This window comes from Pantherophis guttatus, chromosome 5, assembly GCF_059756535.1.
Source record: "Pantherophis guttatus breed Tessera chromosome 5, ASM5975653v1, whole genome shotgun sequence".
In the NCBI taxonomy this organism is placed as follows: domain Eukaryota; kingdom Metazoa; phylum Chordata; class Lepidosauria; order Squamata; family Colubridae; genus Pantherophis; species Pantherophis guttatus.
This window is the reverse complement of record NC_142067.1, coordinates 79,081,214-79,103,224: the sequence shown is the minus strand read 5'-3', so window position 1 is coordinate 79,103,224 and position 22,011 is coordinate 79,081,214. Positions and strand designations below refer to the sequence as shown.

Below are 22,011 nucleotides of genomic sequence, written 5' to 3'. Positions count from 1 at the left end.
ATATTTTCAAGCATGACAGAAGAAAATAGCATTTTAAAACATCAACATTTAACCAATAGTAAGAAATAAAGGCCCCTTGGTGGCTAATTAGCAGCATCTATACAAGCAAAGACTCATTTAAGAACTGGTGTGTGAAAAGGATTTTAAATTACAGTACAAATAAAACAGTGGTAACCTGAAACAGCTGCATGAGTCTGTAAGGCAGAAACATGAGAAGAAACCCTAGAAAGTACTATAAATTAATATTAACTAAAAGGAAGACAGACAAACTATAGGACCCAGTGATTAAAGAGATCATGAACATTTGATAGAAAAAAAAGATATATTTCATTTCCTACTTTGCTTATCTACCACAATGATCTGAGACTAACATTGGCAAAATGCAAGACAATAAAGAAATATTACTACTGTATAAAGAGTAATTTCTTTGGCAGAATTCTGATGAGCCATCCAAAATTCTTCATTTCTTCAGCATACAATATATTGCAATACATAAAAGTTCAATATCTCGCATATCTGATCGCAAAACAATTGGAAGAGGTGGAAGTTTTCCCCAGTCCCCATGAAAATGATAAAAACAACCTCAGAAGTAGTGCCATTATGTTTAGTATGTGTGTTTAGCAACCTTAGCATTTGATTATACAGCATTCTTCAAGATTGTAATCTACAAAGATGCCAAACTTGGAAGGCAGAGCCACTAGAAACAGTTGAAGACACTGGGACACATTCCATTCAATTTGTACTCAATGCTGCTTTTGTCTATAGTGGCCCAAGTATAACAGACCTGCTGTTAATTTTTAGCCACAAAAATGATCTACAGTAGTGGCCAAAATTGTGGAAACCTTTGAGGAAAAGTGTATTTTTTAAAACTAGCTAATAACACCACGTACTATAAAATTATATATCAATGGAAAGATAATTTAATCATGAATGTAATGCAATAATTTTCATGAAGGATTTGCTATTACTGTAGAATAGCAGTTATAAAGAAGAAAAGTGAAACACATAGAAAAAATGAGATACACAAAAATTATCACCATAGAAAAAACGAGATACACTGTATACAAAAATTATCACTATGTCAGTTAATACTTAGTTAGGTAACCTTTAGCATTAATTATGGCCTTACAACATCTTCCCATGGAGTGAACCAAGTCTTTTAGTTCTGCAGCTGTTATAATGTGAAACCAAGATTGAATGATTGCTTCTCTTAACTGGGTTTTATTGCTGGGTTCCTTCTGACTAACAAATTTCTTCAGTCGGCTCCATAGATTTTCATTTGGGTTAAGGTCTGGGCTATTCCCAGGCCATTCCAGCAGTGGAATGATTATCCCGAAACTCCAAAAAAAGTGGTGTTATTAGCCATCAAATCTCAAAATGCATTTTCCCCAAAAGGTATCCACACTTTTGGCCACTATTGTAACATTATTATTGGAGAATGCACTATTTCAGTTTAAACATTACATTTCTGCCCTCTCCATTTTCTGATCAGCACTGTGCAATAAATAGTATTGCTGCTTAAGCAACAAAGAAAAACCAGTTACAATTAACATCAGATGAACCAAAGTTAAACTATTTAGCCATAGTTTCTGAGGTTCACAAAAAGACACTCATCATGACAATATGCAGACCTTTTTTGCTTCCATAAATAGCAAACCACATATGTGATTATAAGATGCCATTTATACCATTAAATGCTTTAACAATTCCCAAGATTTCTAATAATGTGTCCATGGGAAAATCCAAGCAAGGAAATACACATTCACAGAATTACATTCAATAGCTGTTTAACAGTCAAGCTGTTTTAGAAATGTCCAATCATACTGATTAACATTTTAATCAGATTTAATTGTCAAATCAATTAGTCTAAAGAGAAGGAAACAGTACGTAAGTGTATTGTTAGGAAAAATATACAAAACATATAAAACACTGGATGGCACAAATTACAGTGCTAATATAAACATATTTTAAGGTAAGTGCTTAACATAAACTGTCCATCCTTACATGTATCAAATAATTATTTTAAAGGGAGGAAAAAGATTCCCTATAAAAATAATGCTATATGGTGCAGAGTGCTTTTTTCAGTGTATCTATTGTAACAAGAGGTGTTCATAATTATTTCCATTAATTGTTTTTTTCCCCCTCCTGATTCCACTTTTTTCTCCACTTGAAGGAAAATGTTTTGTCTTTAACAGTTTTCAAAAGATGAAAGTAGGAGCAGCAGCATAACAGTACCAGCTGGAAGAGTGTGCTTTCAGGTAATTGGGGTATGTGCTATGTGTTGCCATAATTTGTGCTATCAACTCATTGTGGTACCATATTTTTTTTACATGAGGTCATTTCACAGAGCAGTTGAGGTAATTTTTTTTACTCCTCTTCTTTGAGCAAGCGTAGAGCGACCAACTGGCTCCAAAACTGGGGACTGATTGCGATTCAATGCTGAGTATGTAGCTGCCATGGCACCCTAGGAATAAAAAGATTTATTTAGTTATATTAGATAAATACTCCAAAGCCAAAACAAACTATATTAAAATGTCCAAACCTCCATGGCATGCTGGTGTAGCCAAGCTTTAATGGCTTTCCTTTTAAGCCAATAGGGTTGGATTGACTTGCTTGACAAAAACAAACAGTTACTGATTTTGTTCCTTAATGATGAAAGATTTATTATAGGGCAAATGCCTTCCATGGATCATTGACTAAGAAAATCTTAAATGTACAAATTTCAAAGCATTGCTAGAAATGGAAATGGTAGCAATACAGGTAGTTCTTGTTTAACAATGGTAATTGGGACTGGAATTGCAGTGGCTAAGCAATACCATCATGATGTCACATGATTATGCTGCTTACTGATGGCAATTCTAGCAATCCCCAGTTACTGTTAAGTGAGGGCAGTGCGGGCTTTGAAGTGAGAACCTAACATGATCGTAATTTCCTGCTCCCTGTCAGCTTCCCTATTGACTTTGCTTGTGGGGAACCAGTGCTGCAGGTTACGAATTGCAATCAAGTGACCATGGGACACCATGATGTTCAGAGATACAGGCTGGTTGCTGAGTGCTCAGATCACAATCACATAGTCAAGGGGTGCTGCAAAGGTCAGAATTTCGAGGACCAATTGTAAGTGCAACTCATTCAACACTGTTGCTAGTTCAAATAGTCACTGAACAAATGGTTGTTAAATGAAGACCTCCTGTAATGGAAAAAATAAGGGGGCAAACTGCAGATTAAAATATAGCAAACAGAATGTTTATTCATTTTAACTATTTTTATAGCTCACTCCAATCACAAAGGATTATACAAAAGAAATGTTTGCAAATTGCAAATGAATTCCCTAATTGGTGCTATCATGTAGTTATTCACTGAGACCAAAAACTTACTGAAATAAAGCAGTTTTGTTTCCAGAAAACTAACACAACAGGGTCTGTCTTCCTCTGGAGAAAAGTTCCACAGAATGGGGTCACTGCAGAGAAGCCTGCCATCTTATCCACTTCCATGTACATTCTTAGCAGGCATTCTCTAGATGACCAGAACGGCTTATCAGTTCTGATAAAATGTTGTCTGATATATGTCATTGGTGTGGCATAAAGGCCTACTCTAAGGAATAGTAAGCTTAGAGATTTGTTTTTTTTTTTACCTTCACAAGATGTGGAGCATCTTGCCTGTTGAGTTGGTACTGAGGCAGCTGATCGCAATGAACTATCCATGGGTGCCTTAGAACTTGAGCAGCAGTCAATCTCTGATGAGGGTCAACATGGAGCATTTTCGAAACTAAGTCCTGTAAACAATTAGTTAAATTGCACAAGTTTTATAAAATAATAAAATAATGGATTTGATTCAGATATATTAAACAACTTTTCAGCTTTAGAAAGGACTCCTCAGTCCTTAGATGAAGGGATTTTTTGTAATCGTAGTATGAGAGAATTTTGTAATGTATTTATATTTGCAAGGGGAGATAAGGGATATAAAAAAGGAAACAGGAAATAAAAGAACCAAATACTGAGCATGGGAATTAAAAATGGCCAATTTTGTGGCATTCCTTCCCCTACACATACAAAAAACTAAAAGCAAATTACTTCAATCACTAATATCAGGAGAAGACTTTATAAACTGTTGAGTTTTATTCCTAATAAATAGCCTAATTATTTCATTATACTGTAGAGCCAGTTTGGTGTAGTGACTAAAGCACTGATATATCTATCTACAGACCCATCACATATCTACCAAAATGTAGGTATCTAAAGTATCTACTGATCCCTCACATCCTGGACATAAACTGTTTCAACTTCTCCCCTCAGAACGCCTCTATAGACTACTGCAAGCAAAAACAACTAGACGTAAATATAGTTTTTCCCCCCATGCCATCACTCTGCTGAACACCTAATTCCCACAGCACTGTTTTAGGCTTAACAATATTTATCCATGTAGTAGGCTGTAATTGCTATTATCCTTCTCATTTTCTCATCTTTCTCATCTTCTCATTTCTCATCTTTCCTACTACCTTCTCCTATTGGTATCTTACGATTTATCACTTATTGTATTTTAGGATTAATGATTGTAACTATGATTTTTTTAATCTATGACCTATCACTTTATTTGTATGGACACTGAGAACTTAGGCACTGGAGACAAATTCCTTGTGTGTCCAATCCCACTTGGCCAATAAAGAATTCTATATAGAAACTCCGAGACTATGAGTTCTAGTCCTGCCTTGCACAAAAATCAGCAGCTAACTCTCAGCTCTAGGAAGAAAACAATGGCAAACCACTTCCAAAATCTTTCCATGGACTAGTTGCCAGGCAATCAACAATGACTTGAAAGCAGAGGTGGGGCTAGCTGTCAGCCCGAAAGAGTGTGTGAACGGGTGCTCCGTGAAGCACAACTGATTTCCAGCCATCCTGCGGGCTTCTCAAAGCCGGAGTTGCCCTGGAGGGGTGACTTGGGAGGAAGGTGACCAATCGATCAAGTTCAGGTGGTGGCCCATGTCGGAAAGCGGTGGAATCTTCAATGAGAGCAGACGGGGAAGAAGACGGCCTGTAATGGCCGAACCGCAGGGCTGACAGCCAGACGAGGAAAGCAGTGGTGAAGTGGAACGTTGGTGGACTGGAACTGGCTGAAATCAATTCCGACTTCCAAAGAGTGAGTGGAATGGCAGAGAGAAGAAGCTGAGCGAAACCCCTAGCTGATTGAGGAAAAGAAGGGGCTCTTATTAGAAGGAGGGGGGGGATGTTCGCCCCCCCCCCATGATAGCAGTGGCGAAGGAGATTGTGGAGCTTTTTTCTAAGACTCACAAGGATAGAAGACAGAAGGAGAGGGATAGCGGTTGCTAATTAGAGTGGATCTGGATTGGGAGATTTTCGTGGGACTGTACAGGAAAAGTTGGATAATTTGAAAGTTGGAGAAGATTTGACAAACATGGGAGATAAAATGGCTGTGCTACTCTCCCCTGGATTCTGATAAGGCACTTTTTGTTTTGGAACTGAAACAAGGCTTAAGGGAGACATCTACTGGACAAAAGAAGATATACACCTGTAAATTGGGCAGATTGAATAGAGAAAGTTCGTCTGAGTGACACTAAGTTAGGTTTGCTGTATTGTGGATATCTTGGAGCCTGATGATGTGACATCTTATAATCTTGTAGTAGTGGTGAATAGGGGTTATATACAACAGCAAGAGATATACTTGAGGTTCTAGTGCATAAAGATACATGATGAAATTAAAAAAAAAGACCTCTGGTGAAGATTTAAACCCAACAGAAGGGCAAGGTTGAAAAGTAGCTGAAATGAATTGAACTATAATAGATTGCTAGCTTGCTGGAAATCACTGGAACCTTGGGTGTTACTATCAATATCACTGTTATCACCATCACTATTATTATATTATTGTGATTATTGTAACTATTATAAGTATTATTATCATTTATATGAAGATTGTATTTATTAATATTAATGCTACCGTTCTCACCTGTATTAGTATCATTAGCTTCACTGCTAGCATAATTAATTAATTACAGGTAGGCTAATAGAATTAGAATAAGTTTGATATTTTGGTATCTACCGTGTTTCCCTGAAAATAAGACAGGGTCTTATTTTCTTTTGGGCTTCAAAATAAGCACTTGGGCTTATTTTCGGGGAGATCTTACTTTTTTAAAGTGCTACTGCTCCATCATGCTGTCTGCTCCCCAGAAGCACCAATGGGAAGGAAAGAGATTGGGGGGTGGGGGAGAGAAGAGAAAGAAGCGATCCCAGAAGCACCAGTGGAAAGGAAAGAGACTTGGGGGGGGGGGAGAAGGGAAAGAAGCGATCCCAGAAGCACCAATGGAAAGGAAAGAGATGGGGGGGGGGGAAGAATAGGCATGCAGGCTGGCGCTCAGCAGCCCAAAGGCTGCGGCAGGTGAGGCGACACAGGCAACCGCTCCCAAAGGGGCCCTGGCAGGCTGGTGGCACTCAGAACGTTTTCAGAGGTTTTCAATCTGGGATGATTCAAGCTGGCCAGGCAGGAGCAGCCCCGCAGTGCTGCCGAGTGCAGCGCTGCCAAGAGGGAGAAGAGGCCAGAAGCAGCATGGGCAGCCGCTTGGCCATTTAAAGACTTGTGGATTTCAACTCAGAACTTCCCACAGGCCCCCCCCCATCAACTCCTTCCCCTTTCTGAGTTGCAGTAGCTCGCACCCACCGGGTCTGTTGGGGTTGGAAATTTGATTGCACCCCACGAGGGAGCCTCCATCAGCTGAGCCAGCACAGGCCGGGAATTGCCTCTCATTCTGTCTCTCTGCAGAGGCCTTCCAGTGCAATGCTCTGCCACAGCTTCGGAGCAAACCTCCGCCTTCCCTGTGGAGGATTGCATGGCTGGAGGCTTTGCCTTGCTCCGATCAGCAGGAAACACACACACACACCCATTTCCCTGATGATCGTTCTATCCTTGGGGAGCTCTGCACAGACACACATCCCAAAAAAGTTCCCTCTGAAGCCTTCAGCCTTGCAATCCTGCGCAGGGAAGGTGGAGGTTTGCCCTGAAGCTGTAGCAGAGCATTTTTAATTTGGCTGTACACCGCCCTGAGTCCTTAGGGAGAAGGGCGGTATAGAAATCCAATATAAAATAAAATAAATAAAATAAATAAATTACACTGGGAGGCCTCCGCAGAGAAACAGAATGAGAGGCAGCTCCCAGCCCGTGCTGGCTCAGCTGATCCGCGGGCTGCAATTAAGGTGCCAAGCTTCCATAAGGTAACCAAGGAAGGGAAGGGCTGCCTCCTGTGCTGCCCGCATCTACCCCTTCACTAGGGCTTATTTTCAGGGGAGGGCATATATTTACGCCCACCCCAAAAATCAGGCTTGGCCTTATTTTCAGGACATGTCATATTTTCGGGGAAATGGTAGTGGTTAACATTGATAGCCTAAACCACCCTCAGAGCAGTGGAGGGTTATACTGGTGTGAAAAGGAGGTGGGAGTGTTGGATAAAGTCTAATTTTGTGGAAAAATTCTTAAAGATGACAAGCACTATGAACTAAGGTAGGGATAGGGAGGAGACTAGCTGCCCAGACTGCATCGGCTACATTGAGTCCGTCAACACAGAGATCAATAAAAGATATGATTCAAAGGGAGAGGTCCAACTCTTTTAAACATCTGCAGGCTATGCTGTAATCAGTGCAGGAAATGATGACAAAGAACCACGATGAAATGAAAAAAGAGATAGGAGGGGTAAAAAATGATATGGGAGAATTTAAAGAAAAAATGCAAAAGATGGATGATAAATTTGAATTTTTTCAGCAATAGATTACCAAAAATGAACAGAAACTGTAGATGGAAGAAAGGATGGAAAGGGAAGAAAAAAGAGTGGACAAAATTAGTGAAAAATTATTCCAGGCAAATAAGGAATTAGAATCTACAGTTATTTTTCTGGAATCAAAAAAAGCGGCGCACTACATACGTTTTCAGAATATAAGAGAGTAGAAAGAAGAAGACCTTCCAGATATTATGGCAGAAATAATAGCGAAAGCATTAGGAACAGAAAAAGAGATGTCGACGGAAATAGACGAGACCTGTAGAATCCACACGAATTACGCGAGAAAACACAATCTTCCAAAGGAAGTACATGTCAGATTGGTGAAGAAATCGAACCGGGACGAAGTGCTTCACAGGACAAGAGATGAACCAATAGAATACAAAGGGAAACTATTGACAGTCCTTAAGCAGGTCCCAAGAAGAGTTAGAGAATTGCGAAGACCATACCAATTCCTAACATCATTGCTGACTAAATACAACATCAATTTTCGATGGCTGACACCGGAAGGTATCCTAGTGAGAAAAGAGATACAGAGTGGATACTTTGGACAAAGCAGAGGAATTCTATAACCAATATTTTGGTAATGAGGAAGGAACAGAAGAGAGGGAAGTAATAGTAGAAAAAGACCAAAGAATACCAGCCGTGGAAAAAAGCGAAGTACAATTGAAAAAGTGGGAGAAAGAAAAAGGAGAAAGACAGGAAAGTAAGGGGGAAAGACCTAAGGAACTAAGAGAGATCAGAACAAGAAGAACTATTAAGACCTAAGTAGAGGAATGCAAGAAGAGTTGAAGATTTTATCACTGAAAATTAATGGACTAAATGCTCCCACGAAAAGGAAAAAGGCTTTCAATAAATTAGATAGATATGATTTGGATATAATAGCACTACAAGAAGTCCACATGAAAGAACAACACAGTTACTGGAATACCCCAAATTGGTGAAAATATATGTATCACTGTCACAACAAAAGAAGAGAGGGGTAGTATTATAGATTAAGGAGATAATTTCGGTTAAACAAATTTATAAAGATGAAGAGGGAAGGATTTTGATTGTAGAGGTAATATTAAATCAGAAACGGGTTTTATTAGTAAAAATCTATGCTCCGAATGGGGGACAGGAACAATTTTACAATAAATTACACAATATTATTTGAGGCATAAAGTGTGACAATTTTTATATATTAGGAGACTTCAACGCCATAATAGACAAAAAATTAGATTACAAAAGTAATAAAATTAAAAAAGGAATTAGAAGAACACTACCTAGAACTTCCTTTAAAATGGTAGATGAACTAAACATCCAGGATATTTGGAGAGAGAGAGACCAGGGGAAGAGTCAATACATATATTATTCCAATAGGCACCATTCCTGGTCTAGAATCGACATGGTATGGATGTCGATGGAATTAAACGCAGAAGTGAATGAAATAGAAATAGATACAAACATTTGGGCAGACTACAACCCAATGAGGGTTAGTTGGAAAGGGCAAAAAAACCTCTGTAAGATGGATCTTAAATAGGTCAATTCTAAAGGAGGAAAAATTTAGATTAACAATGGAAAAGCAAATAGGCCTTTTCTTTAAAGAAAACAAGAAAGAAGATACATCCTTACATAACCTAGGGGGCACAGCGAAGGCATACATGAGGGGAGTTGCTATATCATACAAAAACTAAGAGCAGAAATAGCGACAGAAACACCTAGAAGAAGAACATAGAATAGTTGAGGCAGAGTTGCAAAGGGAACCTCAAAAAATAGAGCTAAAACAACAAATGGACTTAATTAAACATAAACTGAATATTCTTGAGAAGGAGGAGTTGGTACGACATATAAAGAAAATCAATCAAAATTTCTTTGAGAATGCAAATAAAACAGTGAGGTGGTTAGCTTATAAATTGAAGAAGCAGAAGGAGAAAAGGTGGATTAGTAAAATTGCAAAATGAAGGAGAGATATGTTATCAGAATGAGGGGAAAAAATATAGTTCAGGAGTTCTATAAGAAACTCTATGAGGATAAAGAAAGCTATTCAGAAAACAAAGCAATACAATGTCTAAAGAAAGCCTTACTGCCTAAAGTTCCAGAAGAAACAAGAAACACGTTAAATGAAGAAATAAGGATGCCAGAATTATTAGAGGCAATAAAAAAACAAAAGAACAACAAAACACCAGGCCCAGATGGGTTGCCAACAGAAATGTACAAAGAACTACAAGATGCGTTGGAGGTATTACTGGAGGTATATAACGCAGTTCTGAATGAAGCGAAAATACACCATCATGGATAGAAGCGAATATTACATTGATCCCAAAAGAAGATGCTGATTAATTAAAAACTATAGGCCTATCTCGCTGTTGAACACAGATTATAAAATATTTATGTCAATAATAGCGGAAAGATTGAAAAGGTTTCTAAACGAGTTTATACATGTGGACCAAAATGGTTTTCTGCCAAAAAGACAAATAAGGAACAACATGAGAATAATATAGACATGTTAGAATATTATGAAAGTCATAGTGAGATACAAGTGGTATTGATGTTTCTAGATGCCCAAAAAGCCTTTGATAATGTTAAATGGAATTTTATGTTACAACAACTAAGACACATGGATTTTGGTGATAAATTTATAAACATGTTTATGGCAATATATTCTAAACAGGAGGCCAGAGTAATAGTGAATGGAGAGGCAACACAAAACTTTAGGATTCAGAAAGGCACAAGACAAGGGTGTCCGCTATCACCATTGTTGTTTATATTGACTTTGGAAGTATTAATGAGAATAATTCAAAAAGATACGCAGATCAAAGGATTGGAAATTAAAAGAGAGTTATAAATTGCAAGTTTTTGCAGATGACTTAGTCTTCATTTTAGAGGAGCCACTGAAACCGGGCCTGAGACTTATGGAGGTATTGGAGGAATACTGTTTCGGATATGCTTTTATTAACCAATTTAAAACTAATAAACAACACTTATAAAGCGTCTTCAAAGGCAACACCCAGGAACCGGAAACACCTCATAGAGGCACATAGAGATAAAGATTAAAAGCAAACACAACCCCATAACATCTCCCCTTTTCTAATAACAGCAACACTTTCTACAAATTGAGTCTATCGGGGGCGTGCACATCTACCACTCCGAGTAACAACCGGCTCTCTCACACCTGACTCTCTCACGCAGGGCGGATCTCTTCGCTCGCCATTTTCTGAAGCCTCGGATGTTTGGCTATCACCAGACACACCAACTTGCTCAGGACTGTCATCAATGTCAGACGGGCATTCTTTATTATCCTTAAGTAGGTTTGGCTTGGCAACTGGCTCTGACCCACCCACTGGATATGAGGAGTCTGGTTGCTCAGCCACACGGTTCCGCCGATATCGGGTTCCTCCAACCTCCACCAAATAGGAGCGAGGTGCCACTTGTTGTAAACAGGTACCCTTTTCCCAACGGCCAATCCGATCTCCAGGCAGTGGTCTCATCTGAATTCGTTCTCCCACCTTTAACTCTGGCAAGTCTCTTGCAGATCTATCATATTTGGCCTTCGCCACTTGCCTCTTCTGCCGTAGCCTTTCTGGGACCCCTTGTATCACCACGGCCTCAAGCAACTTATTTGCCACGGGTAAGGACGTCTTTAATCTCTGTGACATTAATCTTTGTGCTGGGCTACTGTCCATACCTTCAGTTGGAATATTCCTCCAATGTAAAATAGCCTTCCACAGATTGCTACATTCGCCATGTGCTTTCCTACATAAGTTCTTAGCAATCTTTACAGCTGATTCAGCTTTTCCATTCGCTTGCGGATAACGTGGCGATGAAGTAATATGATCAAACTCCCATTTAGCAGCAAATTTCTTGAATTGCAGACTTACAAATTGAGGACCATTATCTGTAATCACTATATTTGGTTGCCCGTAACGTGCAAACTGAGACTTACATTTCTTGATGGTGGTCTCAGATGAAAGGTCTGGAAGGAGGTCAATTTCCCAATAATCCGAATAATGGTCCACTATTATCAAGTGGACCTGCATAATTAAACAAGTCCATACTAATGATCTGCCAGGGTCGGGATGGTATCTTGTGTGACATCATAGTTTCTTTCTGTTGCCGATATGCATATTCATTACAGATGGTACAATTACTGACAAAATCCTCAATTTCGCCTCACATATTCGGCCAGTACAATGTGTCACGGGCTTGTCTATAGCATGCCTCCCCACCAATATGGCTTGAATGGATGCGCAATAACATCTCCGGTCTCAATAACTTTGGCACTATAACTCTTGGACCCTTATACAAAATGCCATCTTGTACAGCGATCTCATCTCTGAAGGACCAGTATTCTCTTACAATCATGGGAACTGCCTCTTTCACATCCGGCCACCCACTCAGCACGATATTCTTTAGTGTCTGTAGAGCCACGTCAGCGTCCGTATATTGCCTCAACTGCTGTAACCACTGATTCGTAACATTAAAATAATCTGCTTGGTTAATTTCAGCAAAACATATTTGTTCCTGTCGCAGCCAACAAACCGTCTGATATTCATGTTCTCCTCCCGTAGCTGTCTGATCTACTGTGGCTCTACTCAGGGTATTGCTGATATACATCAAGATTATAATGCTGTAAACTGAGCATCATGCTTTGCAAACACTTAGGGGCACACAAAAGAGGCTTTTTGAATATAGTTATTAACGGTTTGTGATCAGTTTCAACTGTAATTATATCTCTACCATAAAGGTAATAATGGAAGCACTGGCAAGCAAATACGATACTTAAACATTCTTTCTCGATCTGAGCATAGTTTAACTCTGCTGGCGAAAGCGCTCTGGACGCATATGCAACTGGCTGACCTTCTTGTAACAGACAGCATCCCAGACCGTTCTTACTTGAGTCGCTTTGAATAGTAACCGTCTTTGTGACATCATAGTATTTTAATACTGGAGCAGTAGTAACTAAGCGTTTTATCTCTCTCTCTCTCTCTTTTTTTAATTTGATTTATATGCAGCCCTTCTCCGGAGACTCAGGGCGGCTTACAATGCGTTAAGCAATAGCCTTCATACTTTTGTATATTTATACAAAGTCAGCTTATTGCCCCCACAAACTGGGTCCTCAATTTACCTACCTTAGAAAGGATGGAAGGCTGAGTCAACCTTGAGCCTGGCGGGATTCGATCTTATTTTAATTGCAGACAGCTGGTGTTAAATTACAGAGCTCTGTCTGTTAAGCTATCCAGGCTCTTATCTCTTGCACTGCCTGGTCATGTTTAGGGAGCCAGTGCCAAACTGCGTCTTTATCCAACAGACGTCTCAAGGGCTGGCAAACCTCAGATAAGTGTGGCAAGAATTTTGCTAGATATGTGACAAAGCCAATGAATCTCTGCACTGCTTTAGCATTAGTAGGCGGTGGCATGTTCACAATAGCTCTGATCTTGTCTGGGTCCGCTTTTAACCCCTGTGATGTTAAAATATGTCCATGAAAGCGGACTTCTCGCACCTTAAACTGCAGCTTCTTTATACTGAGCCTCAGCTTCACCTGCTTACACCGCTCCAATAGTGCCATCAATTTCCCGTCATGATCATGCTCCACTTCATCATCAGTGTCACCACACCCAACTATAAGGATATCATCAATAGGCTCAATTCCGCTGAGGCCACTCAATAATTCCTGCTGCTTCCTTTGATAGGTCTCTGGTGCTCCAGATACACCAAAGGGCAGTTTAAGCCACCTCTTTCTGCCCCAAGGAGTCCAAAACTCTCCTCTCTCTTCGTCCAGTTTACACTGTAAGGAGGCATCCCTGGCATCAACAAGTGTAAAACCCCGTGCCTTAGGCAGCTTATGCAAAACATCCTCTAACGTTGGCATTGGGTAATGTGATCGTTTCAAGGCCATATTCAAAAACTTAGGATCGATGCAAATTCGGATCTTTTCCAACTTCCTAATCACCACCATATTACTTATCCAGTTGGTTGGCTCGGCTACTGAAACAATATGTCCCTCTGCTTCATATTTATCCAACTGTGCTTTAACCTGTGCCTTAATGGCTATAGGGACATTGTGCGGGGCACTTTGTACTGGAGGGACAGCGGGATCAAGTTGAAAATGAACTTCTCCGGGCACAGATGCAATAGGGCCCTCAAACACTTCCCTATAAACTTGGAGGACTTGGTGCTTTATCAATGGTCTCCCCAAGGCTTTGGAGGAATAGGTTTCAACATTATGCAACTCCCTCGGAATGTTAAATCGCATCAGTCCCAAATGCTCACACGTTGAGCCTGACAGTAACGGCTTTTGATCTACATCCACAATTTCAAATTCCAATTTGTGAGTAACGTATGTTATACTCTGTATAAAATAAGCCTAGTGACTCCATCAGTTCCCCTGAATATAACTTTAATGTGGCACTACTAGGCTGAAGGGGTGTCTCAGGTGCCAATTTTCTTTTGTCCTTTAGGCTCATCACATTGCATGTTGCCCCTGAGTCCAACTGACAAGATTGAGTTATATCATTAAATTTAAGATTAACAAACCACTTTTTGCCTTTTGAATGTACTGCACCAATGCATTCCTTTGTATAGATCGCATCAGTGGTAAACAGTGATACATCCTCTAAGTCCGGCGTTTGCTCGACCATATGCAACTTCCTTGTCGCCAGACACACTCCAGCAAAATGGTTCAGCCTCCCACACACCCTACAGATTTTACCATACGCTGGACACCGATCTTTCCCACGTGCATGGACATTGTCACAATATTTACACGGTGTGTGGTTGTCTGCTGACAAATTGCGAGGCTTCTGTTTGAACTGCTGCTGTTGCTGACGATTCCTCACATTTGGCTGGTGCCTGGAAGCTACATTAACACAGTTGGTCTGTTTATCTCGCTCCAACGCCATCAGCCGTTTATCTGTAAGTTCAGTAGTCTAACATATTTCTATGGCTGATTGCAAGGTTAAACCATGTTCCCTTAATAAATGGTGGCGTGTACTTTCCTTGGCAACACCCAAAACTATTTTGTCTTGGATGAGTTCGTCTCTCAGGGAACCGTAATCACAACTTGCCGCCCTTTCCTTTAAGCGTGTTACAAAGGCGTCTATCGTCTCCCCTTCTTCCTGCGTGCAGCTGCCAAAAAGATATCTTTCATATATAACATTCTTATGCGGTCTGAAGAAAGCTTCCAAAGCATCCAAAATAGCCTTAGTATCAGTCCTCTGCGCTTCTGTAAGAGTTAAACTATGCTTATAAATATGAAGGCATTCTGCACCCATCAATCTTCTTAATGTGGCAGCTTGTACTGCTGCCGGCTTATCATTTAAGCCTGTAGCCAAAGAGTAATTTTCAAACTCTGCCCTAAAATTTTCCCAATTAGTGCTAGAGTCCTCACTTACTCGCATGGGTTGCGGCAGTGGTATATTATCTGCCATGGTGCTATATTTTTTACTTCAAACGCTCCACTTTCAGGGCCGAACCACTTTTGACACCATGTTTCAGATATGCTTTTATTAACCAATTTAAAATTAACAAACAACGCTTATACAGCGTCTTCAAAGGCAACACCCAGGAACCGGAAACACCTCATAGAGGCACATAGAGATAAAGATTAAAAGCAAACACAACCCCATAACAAATACGGAGAAGTAGTCGGACTAAAAGTAAATAAGGAGAAAATTAAAATGATAGCCAAGAACATGACAAATAAATAGAAAGATAATTTGACTAAGGGAATAAATATTCAATTAGTGAAGAAGGTGAAGTACCTAGGGATTTACTTGATGGCAAGGTGTACATCGATTAAGGAGGACAATTATATTAAATTAATAAATCAAATAAAGGCAGATCTGGAGAGATGGAAGACCATTTAATTCTCCCTTATGGGCAGAATAGCAGCAATAAAAATGAATGTCCTGACCAAACTACTCTTCCTATTTCAAAACATGCCGATAAAATTAGAGAAAAAATATTTTGAACATTTGAATAAAATAGTGTCAAAATTTATATGGCAAGGGAAGAAGTCAAGAATTAAATTGAAATTACTCCAAGAGTCCAAAGAAAGAGGAGGGTTTGGTTTGCCTGACTGGGAGTTATATTATCAAGCAGCAACGATCACCTGGGTGAAGGAATGGATAACTTTAAGGAACAAGAGATTATTAATACTAGAAGGTCATGATATTCAAGCAGGGTGGCATGCATTCCTCTGGTATGGAAGACAAGTGGCACACGAAAGACACTATATAAGACAGTCCCTATTGGGAGTATGGAATAAAAAAAAAAACAGAACTATATGAAAATACCGATCTGGCTCTCCACTTTAGAAGCTTTGGTCCATCCGAATCTTATCAATTGGGGGAAAATTGTTACATACAAGGATATTCTAGATGAAAAAGGGAAATTAAAAACGAGACTACAATTAAAAAACAAGGGGTAGAATTGGAATGGCGGGCATATTTACAAATTCTATATGAAAGATGTGAAAGCGTGGAATATTAATAGATATTTAACGATATTAGACAAACTTCTATGAGGGACAGATGAGAAAATGATTAAAGCAATGTATAAATACTTATTAGACTATAAAATGGAGGAAGAGCAAGTTAAAGAGAATGGTGGTATGGGCAAAAATTTTGGGGTATAATATTGAACTGGAAAAGTGGGAAAAATTGTGGGAAAGGAATAGGAAATTAACCCTGGACACATCATAGAAGGAAAACTTATATAAAATGTTCTATAGGTGGCATTTACCATTAGCAAGATTGGCCAAAATGTATAGAAATTTATCACCGATATGCTGGAAATGTGACCAGGGCACCTACTACCATATATGCTGGACATGTAGAAAAGCAAAAGAGTATTGGCAAAAGATTCAGAAGTAGCTGGAAAAAATGATTGGACAAAGATTGGAATTCAAACCAGAAATATTTTTATTAGGAATCATAACAGAAGATTACAGTAAAGGGTTAACATACTTAATATTGCATATCATAACGGCAGCGAGAATGATATACGCCCAACAGTGGAAGAATGAGAATATACCTCTAGAAAGGGAGATAATAAAGAAAATATTAGACTGTGCAGAATGTGACAGATTGACACTAGAAGTAAAAAACAAAGGAGAGACAGAATACTGAGATTTGGAATAGATTTTACCAATGGCTGGATTTGAGAAATGGAAGTCGGAACAAGAAATAATTAAGATGTATAGATCAAAAGATGATATAATACTGTATATGTAAATATAAGGGTATATAGGGGGTCAAATATGTGTATATAATTACCAAGGTATGCTTAGCATGTAAGATACTTGTGTTATACTTTAATGTGTATAGCGGAGATAATGCCAGGATGGTTGCACCATGTCCAATTTCTCTTTTAATATGATATAAATAAAAAAATGTTTTTAAAAAACCCCAATGACTTGAAGGCACAAAAAGCAAAGCAAAAAAACCCCAAAACCATACTCATAAAACATGATGCAACTTGCTATTATTAATACTTATTGATTTATATTCTGTATTACCTAATGAGCTCTCAAGAACAATGATTGACATACCTTTGCTGTTTCTGAGACAGAATTCCAATATCCACCACTGAGAGAAAACTTCCCACTACCTATTCGTGCCAAAATTTCTTCTGGGGTATCATCAGGACCATTTGCAAAGGGAGTATAACTAAATAAAGACAATAGTTTTAACATATTTTTTTTTAAACGTTCTGCTCAATTCCATTATCAGGATTGACATACTAATTATAGGTAGTCCTCGACTTACAACCATAATTGAGCCCAAAATTTATGTTGCTCAAACATTTGTTAAGTGAGTTTTGCTCCATTTTATGATCTTCCCACAGTTTTTAAGTGAATCACTGCTGTTGTTAATAGCACAGTTATTAAGTGAATTTGGTTTCCCCATTGACTTTGCTTGTCAGAAGATCTCAGGAGGCGATCACATGACCATGGGACACTGCAACTATCATAAGTGTGAAAAAGTCAAGGACTACCTGTAATTAATATAAATTGTAAAAATAATTATTCATGAGATATATAACTGCTTACCAATTACTAATGTGAACAAAAAGCTTTTCAAAAAGAATTAGGAAACAAAAGTAATGTATTACATATAGCAGTACTAAAATTGTTCAGTACTGGAACAGATTTAGAAGTAGTACAATTTGAACTATGACAAGTGAACTCTTTGAAAATGATTAATAGGTATATATTTTCTCCAAGCTTCTCATGAACTTGAAAAGTTCTTAAAAATTCAAAGTTATTCAGAGCTATATCTGCCTTGAAAGTAATCCTTGTTGAACATCAGGAGATGACCACAACAAATGTTTCATGATATTTTGCATTATATCATAAAATGCTTTATGATAATTTTATATTATAAAATGTTTTATGAAATTTGCCAAATTTCCTTTCCACTAAAGCTATGCATCCTGGATTTTGAATCCATATATTCTATATGTTAGCTGATTGAGGTATCTTGGCTCAAAAAGGTTTGCCCTGTGATACATGGTTTAGCCCAGCAGACATGAAACTTTTAGCAATAAATAGATACAGGACAAAGTAAATTGATACAAACATACCCAGTCAACATTGTATATAGAAGGACACCAAGGCTCCATATGTCGCATGCTACATCATACCCTTGCCTTTTTAACACCTATGGGAATCATGTTATTAATTAAATCATTAAAAAAAGTAATTATTCTTAATTGTAAATATTACTTTTGTAAATGCTACTTTTACTACAGAATCACTGAGAAACTGAAATTGCTGTATCCATTATAAATTATCCAATAAAAATTGGATAGTTTAATTTAATAATTGAATATTTTAATAAACAATATTTGAATTATTAAATTAATTTAAACTCTATCATTGCAGTAAAAATGACAGTTTAAAAATCACTGAACTATAAAAGAAAGAAAACCAAAACTGAAATAAATCATTAACATAAATTATGGGTAATCAATATAGCACTATTAAAATAAAATAGTTTAGATAAATTCATTTGCACAGTTGTTTCTCCATCTCATGGAATCCATTTAGTTCAAATAATTACACCTCATGTAATTCAAAGATAAGTAGAACGCCACAAATCCAATTTCTTGGTTTCCTTTATGTATGATCATCACCCTCAAATTCTTTAAAAATATGGAAAAGATAGGAATGTTCCATAAACCTTGAGGCTTGGCCAATGCATATATAGTCCCATATGTAGGATTAAGAACAATCAAAGTCAGTGAGGAAAGTTGAAGTACCAAGTGGCTTGCAGATCAGCAGGAACTTAAGTGGCTGTCAGCTGAGGGAGGGTATGAAGGTGACTGCTGTGGCATATGTGAACATTTTCAGGCTCAGAGGTGGCTGATGCTGGGTGGGTGGGGGATATGCAGTTAGCTGCAGCGGTGCATGCAAGTTATTTCACGCCCGTGGTGGAGAGGTGGCCAATGGCGGGTGGGACACAGATGGCTGCAACAGAACCCACAAGCAATTTTAAGCACAGGGGGTGACTGCTATGAGGTGGGGGAGGGTGTGCAGGTGGCTACAGTGGCATATGTGAATGATTCAAGGCTCAGAGGTGGCTGCTCCTGGGAAAAGGAGACTTGCCAGAATAATTGCAACTTTCCCCATTGTTTGTAGGAAGCTGTCAGTGAAGGCTGCAAATGGCAATCATGTGATTGTGGACCACTGCAACCATCATAAGTGCAAGCCAGTTGCCAAGTTACCAGATCAACATCATGTTACTGCAGGGATGGTGCGATAGCTGGAAGTTTGAGGATTGGTTATAAGTATCAATTGTTCAGCACCATCCAACACCATCAAGAGTGATCTTGAGATAGGGGATATAGTGATCGAGCCCTTGTCATGGTCAGATCACTTCCTCCTTCGCTTTGACCTTCGAACCGCCGCACCCCGCCGCAGGGAGGCGGAACCATTGAGGTGGTACCGCCCCAGGCGCCTGATGGATCCTGATAGGTTCCAGACGGAGCTTGGGCCATTTCCTGAGGCTCTGGCACACGCCTCGACTGAGGAGCTGGTGGCCGCCTGGGATAGGGCGGCCGCTGGAGCTTTGGATCGGGTCGTGCCTTTGCGGCCTCTGACCCGGCGTCGATCTCGCCTGGCTCCTTGGTTCACCGAGGAGCTGAGGGAGATGAAGCGCCGGAAAAGACGCCTGGAGAGTGGTTGGAGGGCCAGCCATTCTGAATCTGACCGAACACTGGTAAGGTCTCATATTAAGACCTACCTGGTGGCGATAAAAGTGGCGAAGTATAACTATTTTGCCACTCTTATTGCGTCATCAGATAATCGCCCGGCCGCTCTGTTTAGGGTGACCCGCTCCCTGCTCCACCAGGAAGCGCGGGAGGACCCCTTGGAGGGTAGAGCCGAGGATTTTGTACAGTATCTGTATGACAAAATCGCTCAGATTCGGGAACATCTGGACTCTGACTGGGTAGATTCAGCGGGGAGGACAGAGGCAGGTCTTGTGAGTATTATCTGGGAAGAGTTTGATTCTGTGACGCCCGAAGACGTGGACAAGATACTGGGCAGACTGAGCGCAGCCACATGTTTACTGGACCCGTGTCCCTCCTGGTTGGTGCTGGCCTCTCGGGAGGTTACACGAGGCTGGCTCCAGGGGATTATAAATGCTTCCTTGAGTGAGGGTGTCTTCCCTGCCGCCTTGAAAGAGGCGGTGGTGAGGCCTCTCCTCAAGAAATCTTCCCTGGACCCGGCAGTGTTGGCAAATTATCGTCCAGTCTCCAACCTTCGCTTCGTTGCGAAGGTTGTTGAGAGTGTGGTAGCGCGACAGCTCCCCCAGTACCTGGATGAATCGTCGTATCTGGATCCGTTCCAGTCGGGCTTCAGGCCTGGGTACAGCACGGAAACGGCATTGGTCGCGTTGGTTGATGATCTCTGGAGGGCCCGGGACAGGGGTTGTTCCTCTGTCCTGGTCCTATTAGACCTCTCAGCGGCTTTTGATACCATCGACCATGGTATCATGCTGCACCGGCTAGAGGAGTTAGGGGTGGGGGGCACCGTCCTACGGTGGTTCTCCTCCTTTCTCTCTGACCGGTCGCAGTCTGTGTTGACAGGGGGGCAGAGGTCGACCCCGAGGCCCCTTATATGTGGGGTGCCACAAGGGTCGGTCCTCTCGCCCCTTCTGTTCAACATTTATGTGAAGCCGCTGGGTGAGATCATCCGTGGTTTCGGGGTGAAGTACCACCAGTACGCTGATGATACTCAGCTGTACATCTCCACCCCGGACCACCCCAATGATGCCCTTGAAGTGATGTCCTGGTGCCTGGAGGCCGTGCGGATCTGGATGGGGAGAAACAGACTCAGGCTCAACCCATCCAAGACCGAGTGGCTGTGGTTTCCGACATCCCGATATAGTCAGTTGGTGCCATCACTGACTATTGGGGGCGAGTCACTGGCCCCCACGGAGAGGATTCGCAACTTGGGTGTCCTCCTGGACTCACGGCTGTCTTTAGAAGAGCACATGACGGCCGTGGCCAGGAGGACTTTTTATCAGGTCCGCCTGATTCGCCAGTTGCGTCCCTTTCTGGATCGGGACTCGTTAAATACGGTCACTCATGCTCTCGTTACTTCCCGCTTGGACTACTGCAATGCTCTCTACATGGGGCTCCCCTTGAGGAGCACCCGGAGGCTCCAGCTGGTCCAGAATGTGGCCGCGCGGGTGGTTATGGGAGCGACGTGGCGCTCCCATGTGACCCCCCTCCTGCCCGAGCTGCACTGGCTCCCGGTGGTCTTCCGGGTGCGCTTCAAGGTTTTGGTTACCACCTTTAGAGCGCTCCATGGCATCGGACCGGCGTATCTACGAGACCGCCTTCTGCTACCAATAGCCTCTCACCGACCAGTACACTCCCATAGAGAGGGGCTCCTCAGGGTGCCGTCGGCCAAACAGTGTCGACTGGCGGCCCCCAGGGGGAGAGCCTTCTCTGTGGGGGCACCTACCATCTGGAACGAGCTCCCCCCAGAGATACGGAAGATCCCGGACCTGCGCACGTTTCGCCATGCTCTCAAAACTTTTCTATTTCAGCAAGCTGGCCTGGCCTAACTCCCATCTTTTAAATTTTTAAATTTTTTAATTTGTGATTTTACAAATTGGGTGTTTTAATCTGTGTTTCGGCCGAAATATTTAATAATTTTAAGGGATTTTTTGATATTTGTATTATCTGTATTTTATCTTGGCTGTTCACCGCCCTGAGTCCTTCGGGAGTAGGGCGGTATAGAA

General features: G+C 40.6%; 1 protein-coding gene across 4 annotated transcripts in view; it reads right to left on the bottom strand.

The window, feature by feature from the left end:
* Positions 1–303: 303 nt before the first annotated feature.
* RPS6KA3 (ribosomal protein S6 kinase A3) overlaps positions 304–22,011 on the bottom strand; it is a 147,056-nt gene continuing 125,348 nt past the window's right edge. For 2 of the 4 annotated variants that reach the window (XM_087871355.1, XM_087871356.1), the window contains exons 19-22: positions 18,341–18,417; positions 17,307–17,424; positions 3,632–3,772; positions 304–2,464 (exon numbers count right to left, since the gene is read on the bottom strand). In XM_087871355.1, the coding sequence (XP_087727481.1) occupies positions 2,342–2,464; positions 3,632–3,772; positions 17,307–17,424; positions 18,341–18,417 (459 nt within the window). In that variant the 3' untranslated portion in view covers positions 304–2,341. The remainder of the gene's footprint in view (positions 2,465–3,631; positions 3,773–17,306; positions 17,425–18,340; positions 18,418–22,011) is intronic. The other 2 variants (XR_015728253.1, XR_015728254.1) reach the window with 1 other exon arrangement.